Below are 11890 nucleotides of genomic sequence, written 5' to 3' on the forward strand. Positions count from 1 at the left end.
GCTTTGAATATTTTTACATCATGTAATTGCTATTTTTGGCTTTATATGACTTTTTCATCCAAAGCACTGTTACACATGGGATTAGTTCGGAACTTTAAAATGGAGCATAATAATAATTTCAAAATAAAAGCCTTGAATATTTTTACATCAGGTAATTGCGCTTTTTGGCTTTATGTGACTTTTTTATCCAAAGCACTGTTACACAATGGAATAGTTTGGCCCTCTGAAATGAAGCATACTGAAAATTTCAAAATAAAAGCCTTGAATATTTTTACGTCATGTAATTGCTCTTTTTGGCCGTATATGACTTTTTCATCCAAAGCACTGTTACACATGGGATTTGTTAGGAACTTTAAAATGGAGCATAATAATAATTTCAAAATAAAAGCCTTGAATATTTTTACGTCATGCAATTGCTCTTTTTGGCCGTATATGACTTTTTCATCCAAAGCACTGTTACACATGGGATTAGTTCGGAACTTTAAAATGGAGCATAATAATAATTTCAAAATAAAAGCCTTGCATATTTTTACATCAGGTAATTGCGCTTTTTGGCTTTATGTGACTTTTTTATCCAAAGCACTGTTACACATGGGATTCGTTCAGAACTTTAAAATGGAGCATACTGAAAATTTCAAAATAAAAGCCTTGAGAATTCTTACATGAGATTATTGCTGTTTTGAGCACTATATAACTGATTTTATCCAATGACTGTTATTCATGGGATTAGGTTGGCCCTTTGAAATGAAGTTTAACAAAACTTCCAAAATAAAAGCCTTGACAAAAATTTTAAATCGTACCGAATGGTGCACGTCCGCCTCGCTTAACGTTCTTGCGGTTCTCCGCGTGCCATTGATTACGTCGCGGCGTCCTTTAGCGTCGACGCCGATTTGTGGCGTGACGACGCCGGGCCCGAGCCCGACGGGCGCGCCTTGGCAGGCCCCGGCTAAATTTCTTCCGAAATTTTCTAGTTCTTCTTTATTTTTCTTCCGTAACCGTTAATGCGGCTCATACCGCTTGGTGCACACCTACAAATGAGGTATCAAAACCTGCAGAAAATTCACGCCATTCCAGCTATTACTTCTGGTGGGATTTGGGGTTAACGTGGCGACATAATTCGCAAAAAACTACGAAAAAAACCCCATTATAAGTCAATGGGAAAAATCCTAGAAATACCCTATTTTTGAGGATTTTCTGTGTCGTCACAAATTCACCTAGAAATGCCATTCAAATTTCATTTTGTAGATACGTCTGTGATCTCTTCGAAAGTGAAGACGGCTCGTCGATACCAGTTACGGTTTGTCCACAATTTGCCTCTAAGCGACCCAAAGTTTCTCATTTTTCCTAAAGTTAGAGTGCGTCTCTGGCTGCTTAGAGTGAGAGATGAAGACAACTTTTTCAGCCCAAATCATTTTTGAAATCGCCATCACGCCCACAAATATCGCACGATTAGTATCAAAATCGGTCCTGACATTGATACGCCTGTCTGCTCCGGTAAAATGTTTTCGAAATTGATCTAGACCGTACGGTTTTCTGTCACGGTGCTTCAGAGCAAAGTCATGCGACAGGATTTTCTGAGGCTGTCTCAGGCTCTCTCCCATGTATTTGAATAGAATTTCAGATCTGGGCACAACATTTCTTTCTCTCATCGCTGTAAATGTTCTGAGTGAGGTACAGATATGAATCTCGGGACTATCGCAGAAGACACATAGCCCTCTCATACGCTCGAAACGCTTTTCGAATATGTATTACGGTTCCCGAACAAGAAGGATTTGTTTCCAATGCTTTTTTGTCAGTAAAACGTGTTTGCTCAAACACACAATTGTGTGTTTGAGAGCTCAGAGCTCAGAGCTCACACCCTGCTGAGACCATTATTTGCCATAGCAACGGATCTCAAGAGGCTATTGGCTGCTGGTTTGGACTACGAATACGCATCGCTGTAGTTCTATCTATCCTCAGTTGAAACAGATCAGGACTGAACTGGCCTTTAGAACTACCTGCTGCTATGGGCTGTATATAACTGATTTAACTCAGTAACTGTTACACATGGGATTAGTTTTGAACTTTAAAATGAAGCTTAACAAAAATTTCACAATAAAAGCCTTGAATATTTTTACATCATGTAATTGCTCTTTTTGGCTTTATTTGACTTTTTCATCCAAAGCACTGTTACACATGGTATTAGTTTGGCCCTTTGAAATGAAGCTTAACAAAAATTTCAAAATAAAAGCCTTGAATATTTTTACATCAGGAAATTGCTCTTTTGAGCTTTATATAACTGATTTAACCCAGCAATTGTTACACATGTGATTAGTGTGGCAATTTAAAATTAAGCTTGATGAAAATTTCAAAATAAAAGCCTTGAATATTTTTACATCAGGTAATTGCTGTTTTTGGCTTTATGTGACTTTTTCATCCAAAGCACTGTTACACGTGGTATTAGTTTGGCCCTCTGAAATGAAGCATACTGAACATTTCAAAATAAAAGCCTTGAATATTTTTACATCAACTACTTGCTTTTTCAGCATTATATAACTGATTTAACCCAATGACTATTACACATGGGATTAAAATAGACTGTTTTGCATGAGCAGCAGATAGATCCTCTATTGCACATGTGTCAAACTCAAGGCCCGCGGGCCACATGTGGCCGGCTACGTCATTTTATGTCGCCCTCTCCCCCCTACCACCGTTTTACAGCCCCATTGATTGACTTAAAATAGGTTTTGAGCACGAATTGACTACAACCTACATATCCCATAATGCCTTCCGATTCTTACCAACCAACATTACGGCTTCTCGCCACTAGAGTGCAGCAGAGTCACCTCAAGCTGATGATTAATTTTCCCAGCGAATAAAACTGAAAGATCGACAAGCTAACAAGCTAAAGAGCGAAGTCCTGTGATGTTTCAATCGAGGACTTTTACCGTCTACTGCCCCCTGATTTGATGCCACAGCTTCGACTCCATGCAGCTCGTGTTTTGTCCACGTTTGGAAGCACCTATCTGTGCGAACAGATGTTTTCAATAATGACTTTAAACAAGACCAAGCACAGATCGCGCATTACTGACGAAAACCTACACGCCGTTTTGCGGATTGCCACAGAATAGAACTAAAACCAGACATCGACGAACTGACCAGGGGAAAACGGTGCCAGACATCCGGCCAGAAAACATTGGTAAGCACGAACAAACTACATTTAAATAGAATGGATGTAAAACCAAAACGCAGTATACTGGAATATGCATATAGTTTATTGATTTTGCTTGTGTTTTGTTTATTTACAGAACACAACGCAATTTTTAAACTGAGCAGTAATTTTACATCCATGCAAACTCAAATGTAATATTTAAAACTTGAATACATAAAATCAGTTATTTAACAATATGAGGTGTTGTTTAAAAATAAAAAAGATAGCAATTTCTTTTTATTGCAGAGACATTAGATTCTTAAATTTATGGTATTCTTTAAATGTTGTAATTTTGGTTCATTGTAAACTTTACCTGTAAAAAGTTTGTAGAAATCTTTAACATAAGGTCAATATATATTTTTAAACTGTGATATGTTTTGTGTGTGTGCGTTATTGAAAATTTATATTTGTGACAATCATTAGGTAAATGCTAATGAACTGCCTTCCTGCAGTTTATGAGCATTGAACTGTTACTAAACAGTTCAATGCAAGGTTCATTAGCGTTAGCATTTTAGCTGCAATAAGCTATTAGGTATTTATTTTACTTTTTAGCAATGTTTAGTATACTGAATGGAGTAAATCAATTACAGAAAATATCCTAGTGATTTCCCACATACTGATGAAAGCAATGACGCTAACATTAGCGTTTCTGCTGATTTTAGCTGATATACTTACTTTATAATACTGAATGGTGCACGTCCGCCTCGCTTAACGTTCTTGTGATTCTCCGCGTGCCACTGATTACGTTGCGGCGTTCTTTAGCGTCGACGCCGATTTGTAGCGTGACGACGCCGGGCCCATGCCCGACGGGCGCGCCTTGGCAGGCCCCGGCTAAATTTCTTCAGAAATTTTCTAGTTGGGGCCTGCCATGCAAAGCAATGGCAGGAACCTATTACTCTACACCCAACAAGGTGTCTCTTTATTATTATAGTTCTTTATTTTTCTTCCGTAACCGTTAATGCGGCTCATACCGCTGGGTGCACACCTACAAATGAGGTATCAAAACGTGCAGAAAATTCACGCCATTGTTGCTATTACTTTTGGTGGGATTTGGGCTTAACGTGGCGACATAATTCGCAAAAAACTACGAAAAAAACCCCATTATAAGTCAATGGGAAAAATCCTGGAAATACCCTATTTTTGAGGATTTTCTGTGTCGTCACTAATTCACGTAGAAATGCCATTCAAATTTCATTTTGTAGATACGTCTGTGATCTCTTCGAAAGTGAAGACGGCTCGTCGATAACAGTTACGGTTTGTCCACAATTTGCCTCTAAGCGACCCAAAGTTTCTCATTTTTCCTAAAGTTAGAGTGCTTTTCTCGCTGATTAGAGTGAGAGATCAAGACAACTTTTTCAACCCAAATCATTTTTGAAATCGCCATCACGCCCACAAATATCGCACGATTAGTATCAAAATCGGTCCTGACATTGATACGCCTGTCTGCTCCGGTAAAATCTTTTCGAAATTTATCTAGATCGTACGGTTTTCTGTCACGGTGCTTCAGAGCAAAGTCATGCGACAGGATTTTCTGAGGCTGTCTGAGGCTCTCTCCCATGTATTTGAATAGAATTTCAGATCTGGGCACAACATTTCTTTCTCTCATCGCTGTAAATGTTCTGAGTGAGGTACAGATATGAATCTCGGGACTATCGCAGAAGACACATTGAACTGTCATACGCTTAAAACGCTTTTCGAATATGTATTACGGTTCCCGACCAGGAAGGATTTGTTTCCAATGCTTTTTGTCAGTAAAACGTGTTTGCTCAAACACACAATTGTGTGTTTGACAGCTCAGAGCTCAGAGCTCAGAGCTCACACCCTGCTGAGACCATTATTTGCCATAGCAACGGATCTCAAGAGGCTATTGGCTGCTGGTTTGGACTACGAATACGCATCATTGTAGTTCTATCTATAGTGGAACCCTCAGTTGAAACAGATCAGGACTGAACTGGCCTTTAGAACTATTTGCTGCTATGGGCTGTATATAACTGATTTAACTCAGGAACTGTTACACATGGTATTAGTTTGGAACTTTAAAATGGAGCATAATAATAATTTCAAAATAAAAGCCTTGAATATTTTTACATCATGTAATTGCTGTTTTTGGCTTTGTATGACTTTTTCATCCAAAGCACTGTTACACATGGGATTAGTTCGGAACTTTAAAATGGAGCATAATAATAATTTCAAAATAAAAGCCTTGAAAATTTTTACATGACGTAATTGCTCTTTTTGGCTTTATTTGACTTTTTCATCCAAAGCACTCTTACACATGGTATTAGTTCAGAACTTTAAAATGAAGCATACTGAAAATTTCAAAATAAAAGCCTTGAATATTTTTACATCATGTAATTGCTCTTTTTGGCTTTATTTGACTTTTTCATCCAAAGCACTGTTACACATGGTATTAGTTTGGCCCTTTGAAATGAAGCTTAACAAAAATTTCAAAATAAAAGCCTTGAATATTTTTACATCAACTACTTGCGTTTTCAGCATTATATAACTGATTTAACCCAATGACTATTACACATGGGATTAAAATAGACTGTTTTGCATGAGCAGCAGATAGATCCTCTATTGCACATGTGTCAAACTCAAGGCCCGCGGGCCACATGTGGCCCGCTACGTCATTTTATGTGGCCCTCTCCCCCCTACCACCGTTTTACAGCCCCATTGATTGACTTAAAATAGGTTTTGAGCACGAATTGACTACAAACTACATATCCCATAATGCCTTCCGATTCTTACCAACCAACATTACGGCTTCTCGCCACTAGAGTGCAGCAGAGTCACCTCAAGCTGATTATTAATTTTCCCAGCGAATAAAACTGAAACATCGACAAGCTAAGAAGCTAAAGAGCGAAGTCCCGTGATGTTTCAATCGAGGACTTTTACCGTCTACTGCCCCTGATTTGATGCCACAGCTTCGACTCCACGCAGCTCGTGTTTTGTCCACGTTTGGAAGCACCTATCTGTGCGAACAGATGTTTTCAATAATGACTTTAAACAAGACCAAGCACAGATCGCGCATTACTGACGAAAACCTACACGCCGTTTTGCGGATTGCCACAGAATAGAACTAAAACCAGACATCGACGAACTGACCAGGGGAAAACGGTGCCTGACATCCGGCCAGAAAACATTGGTAAGCACAAACAAACTACATTTAAATAGAATGAATGTAAAACCAAAACTCAGTATACTGGAATATGCATATAGTTTATTGATTTTGCTTGTGTTTTGTTTATTTACAGAACACAACACAATGAGGATGTGTGTGAGTTGGTGACAGGGTGAAGAGGGATCAGCGTTGTGTTCAAGGACAGGCAACGTCACCTCATTGTTTTGTTCTTATGTGAAATGCATGTTCGTTGCGTAATAAATAACGAAAAAGTTTTGTGAATGAAGTTGAGAGTTAATATCAAAACTTGTTTTTTATTATTTGTCTGCTTATCTTCAAAGCAGACAAAGAATAATTTTCCCAGCGAATAAAACTGAAACATCGACAAGCTAACGAGCTAAAGAGCGAAGTTTAGCTGAGCAGTTTAAAAATACTGAGCATTTTTTTAAACTGCTCAGTTTAAAGATACTGTAATTTTTAAACTGAGCAGTAATTTTACATCCATGCAAACTCAAATGTAATATTTAAAACTTGAATACATAAAATCAGTTATTTAACAATATGAGGTGTTGTTTAAAAATAAAAAAGATAGCAATTTCTTTTTATTGCAGAGACATTAGATTCTTAAATTTATGGTATTCTTTAAATGTTGTAATTTTGGTTCATTGTAAACTTTACCTGTAAAATGTTTGTAGAAATCTTTAACATAAGGTCAATATATATTTTTAAACTGTAATATGTTGTGTGTGTGTGCGTTATTGAAAATTTATATTTGTGACAATCATTAGGTAAATGCTAATGAACTGCCTTCCTGCAGTTTATGAGCATTGAACTGTTACTAAACAGTTCAATGCAAGGTTCATTAGCGTTAGCATTTTAGCTTCAATAAGCTATTAGCTATTTATTTTACTTTTTAGCAATGTTTAGTATACTGAATGGAGTAAATCAATTACAGAAAATATCCTAGTGATTTCCCACATACTGATGAAAGCAATGACGCTAACATTAGCGTTTCTGCTGATTTTAGCTGATATACTTACTTTATAATACTGAACGGTGCACGTCCGCCTCGCTTAACGTTCTTGCGATTCTCCGCGTGCCACTGATTACGTCGCGGCGTTCTTTAGCGTCGACGCCGATTTGTAGCGTGACGACGCCGGGCCCATGCCCGACGGGCGCGCCTTGGCAGGCCCCGGCTAAATTTCTTCCGAAATTTTCTAGTTATAGTTCTTTATTTTTCTTCCGTAACCGTTAATGCGGCTCATACCGCTGGGTGCACACCTACAAATGAGGTATCAAAACGTGCAGAAAATTCACGCCATTGTTGCTATTACTTTTGGTGGGATTTGGGCTTAACGTGGCGACATAATTCGCAAAAAACTACGAAAAAAACCCCATTATAAGTCAATGGGAAAAATCCTGGAAATACCCTATTTTTGAGGATTTTCTGTGTCGTCACTAATTCACGTAGAAATGCCATTCAAATTTCATTTTGTAGATACGTCTGTGATCTCTTCGAAAGTGAAGACGGCTCGTCGATAACAGTTACGGTTTGTCCACAATTTGCCTCTAAGCGACCCAAAGTTTCTCATTTTTTCTAAAGTTAGAGTGCTTTTCTCGCTGATTAGAGTGAGAGATCAAGACAACTTTTTCAACCCAAATCATTTTTGAAATCGCCATCACGCCCACAAATATCGCACGATTAGTATCAAAATCGGTCCTGACATTGATACGCCTGTCTGCTCCGGTAAAATCTTTTCGAAATTTATCTAGATCGTACGGTTTTCTGTCACGGTGCTTCAGAGCAAAGTCATGCGACAGGATTTTCTGAGGCTGTCTGAGGCTCTCTCCCATGTATTTGAATAGAATTTCAGATCTGGGCACAACATTTCTTTCTCTCATCGCTGTAAATGTTCTGAGTGAGGTACAGATATGAATCTCGGGACTATCGCAGAAGACACATTGAACTGTCATACGCTTAAAACGCTTTTCGAATATGTATTACGGTTCCCGACCAGGAAGGATTTGTTTCCAATGCTTTTTGTCAGTAAAACGTGTTTGCTCAAACACACAATTGTGTGTTTGACAGCTCAGAGCTCAGAGCTCACACCCTGCTGAGACCATTATTTGCCATAGCAACGGATCTCAAGAGGCTATTGGCTGCTGGTTTGGACTACAGATACGCATCATTGTAGTTCTATCTATAGTGGAACCCTCAGTTGAAACAGATCAGGACTGAACTGGCCTTTAGAACTATTTGCTGCTATGGGCTGTATATAACTGATTTAACTCAGGAACTGTTACACATGGTATTAGTTTGGAACTTTAAAATGGAGCATAATAATAATTTCAAAATAAAAGCCTTGAATATTTTTACATCATGTAATTGCTGTTTTTGGCTTTGTATGACTTTTTCATCCAAAGCAATGTTACACATGGGATTAGTTTGGAACTTTAAAATTAAGCATACTGAAAATTTCAAAATAAAAGCCTTGAATATTTTACATGACGTAATTGCTCTTTTTGGCCGTATATGACTTTTTCATCCAAAGCAATGTTACACATGGGATTAGTTCGGAACTTTAAAATGGAGCATAATAATAATTTCAAAATAAAAGCCTTGAATATTTTTACATCAGGCAATTGCTGTTTTTGGCTTTATGTGACTTTTTCATCCAAAGCACTGTTACACATGGTATTAGTTCAGAACTTTAAAATGAAGCGTAATGAAAATTTCAAAATAAAAGCCTTGAATATTTTTAAATCATGTAATTGCTGTTTTTGGCTTTGTGTGACTTTTTCATCCAAAGCACTGTTACACATGGGATTAGTTTGGAACTTTAAAATGGAGCATAATAATAATTTCAAAATAAAAGCCTTGAATATTTTTACATGAGGTAATAGCTCTTTTTGGCTTTTTTTGACTTTTTCATCCAAAGCACTCTTACACGTGGTATTAGTTCGGAACTTAAAAATGAAGCATACTGAAAATTTCAAAATAAAAGCCTTGCATTTTTTTACATCAGCTACTTGTGTTTTGAGCATTATATAACTATTTTAACCCAAGGACTATTACGCATGGGATTAGTTTGGCCCTTTGAAATGAAGTTTAACAAAACTTCCAAAATAAAAGCCTTGACAACATTTTAAATCGTACCGAATGGTGCACGTCCGCCTCACTTAACGTTCTTGCGGTTCTCCGCGTGCCACTGATTACGTCACGGCGTTCTTTAGCGTCGACGCCGATTTGTGGCGTGACGACGCCGGGCCCGAACCCCACGGGCGCGCCTTGGCAGGCCCCGGCTAAATTTCTTCCGAAATTTTCTAGTTTCAGTTACCGTACAATCTGAAATGTTCTAGAGCAAGAGATCCAGGCTGAAAAGACTCTGGGTTGATTTCACTTTAACTGTGTGTCTGTGCATGGACCAGATTATTATGGCATTGTCACAGCATAGCCATTAGCAAACATACCAGACTTAAGCTGGACAATATAGTTAGGCAAGAATTTCAAATTCCCAAAGTTTAGCCAAAATCTGCTGGTACCTGATTCCATGTTGATCATACTTTCTTCATCAAACTGCTGTCATAGAACAAAATGTATTTATCCACATGTTTTGTGAACAATGGGTGTTTTTCTTTATTTTAAAACCTGAAAATAGAAATAAAATGGCAGTGCTTTAAAAATTAAAACAAGTTTCCTGTAACAGATATTTATTTTTAAAAATTTGGTTATTTTTTTTTCAGAAAGTCATGGAACATTTGAGTTGTTTAACAGGACAGAGGGCAAAAAATGGCTCTGAGGACTGTAAAGGTTGTCTGTAGATGATGGTGATCCCACAGAATGATTGTCAACAGTCATTAAAATGTTGGCTCACCGCAAAATCTGCTACCACTCAAGGTGTCCTTGGATGGTTTCACATCACTGATGTTGTTATAGAAGTGCAATTTTTTGTCTGGAAGGTTCCTTTTTACTTTGAAAATATGTCCATTTTTGCATTACTTTAGCATTTGTTGTAACCGCAAAATCATTTTTATTTTTACAATCTTTTATGAACTCAAGAGAGTCTGAGATTGGTGACATTGGTGTTGATGGCTGGATTTATTTTTTTTATTCTACATCAGAATATGAGAATGTGATTATATGACATATGGTAAAAAAAATATTTTGGGTTATATTTATTTTTGATAAGTTATTGTTTTTTCATTTTTTGAGTTAATTTGTGTATACGTCTTGTTTTATTTATGTCACTTGGAGGGAGGGGGAAATTTTGCAATATAAAATTGTATAAATAAATAAATCTACTTCAAGCTAAAAATGTCAAATAGAGTTACAGAAGACTTCCAACAGATGGATTGAAAAAAAAGTAACTTCAAAAAGGCTGATATTTATTTTAATACATGAATGAAGTGGTTTGTAATGGTGTTTGACAAACATATACAACTTAATGAAGATAAGTATTTTGCATTATTGTAAGGCAGGGGTGTCCAAACTTTTTGTCACGTAGGCCAAAACAGTTGAGTCAAAAAGAGTCACCAAAAAAAAAAGTTAAAATAAATGAAAACAAAAATAACAAACAAAAAAATTTTTTTTTTCTTATTCTACAATAAACTATTCTGCAATATTAAACGATTAACAGGATGTGTAAATAGATGGCACCCGAGGCACACTTTGGAGACCCCTGTTGTGAGGTGACCTGAAACATTCGTATTGCTGTATTTTTTTCCATCCACCGTGTTTCCACTGCTCCCTCCTCATCGTCACTCGGAGCATTCGGGAGTTTGGAAAGAAATAACAATCAGATCTTGTTTTTCTGCTGCAGCACAACTCCATCCTGGGCAGTGTGTTTGCTGACTTCTACGACCAGCAGCTGCCGTCCATTCAGGCCAGCACTCTCTCACAACAGGTCCACGCTGTGTGTGTGCGTGCACGTGTGTGTGTTTTCACAAAAAGAATACACGCAGGTTGGAATGGAAATTGTTTTCTGTGATTTCCAGTTGGAGCAGTTCAACATGATGGAGACCCCCATCAGCTCTAACAGCCTGTACAGCCAGACCTCCACCCTCAACTACTCCCAGGCTCTTATGATGGGTTTGACCAGCCACTGCAACCTTCAGGACTCCCAGCAGCTGGGCTACAGTAGCCATGGCAACATCCCCAACATCATTCTGACAGGTGCCGCTTCAACATTTTGTCTAGACTTGCTCATGCAGAAATCTTCAGTTTCGTCTGAAACTGCAGAGTTCTGTCTGTGAGCCTCATGTTGTTACACTGTCTGAGTCCAGTCTGCACACCTGATCACTTCCTTAAACTTAAGTCAGGCCTTTCTGCTTGACTTAACATCAATACAGTGCTTGTGATTGATTTTGGATTAATCAATTAATAACTGGACAGCAAAAGGAGCCTAATAGCAGATTTTTTTTACAGTAATTTGAACAAAGTGAAGCTAAAATTGTAACATTTGAGGAGTTCTGGGTAGAACAGATTTACAGACAAAGAGTTTTAGGTTTGGTTAGGTCAGGGGACTTTATTTACCCAAAGGTGGATTTGGTCTGGAGTGGTTGAAATCATACATATT

The 11890-nt window shown here is 37.8% G+C and overlaps 1 protein-coding gene across 3 annotated transcripts in view; it reads left to right on the plus strand.

Annotated features, from left to right (window-relative positions):
* crtc1a (CREB regulated transcription coactivator 1a) overlaps positions 1 to 11890 on the plus strand; it is a 132656-nt gene that overhangs the window by 112309 nt on the left and 8457 nt on the right. For all 3 annotated transcript variants that reach the window (XM_032566466.1, XM_032566467.1, XM_032566465.1), the window contains 2 exons: positions 11135 to 11218; positions 11310 to 11487. In XM_032566466.1, the coding sequence (XP_032422357.1) occupies positions 11135 to 11218; positions 11310 to 11487 (262 nt within the window). The remainder of the gene's footprint in view (positions 1 to 11134; positions 11219 to 11309; positions 11488 to 11890) is intronic.

Source organism: Xiphophorus hellerii, chromosome 6 (assembly GCF_003331165.1).
Source record: "Xiphophorus hellerii strain 12219 chromosome 6, Xiphophorus_hellerii-4.1, whole genome shotgun sequence".
NCBI lineage: Eukaryota > Metazoa > Chordata > Actinopteri > Cyprinodontiformes > Poeciliidae > Xiphophorus > Xiphophorus hellerii.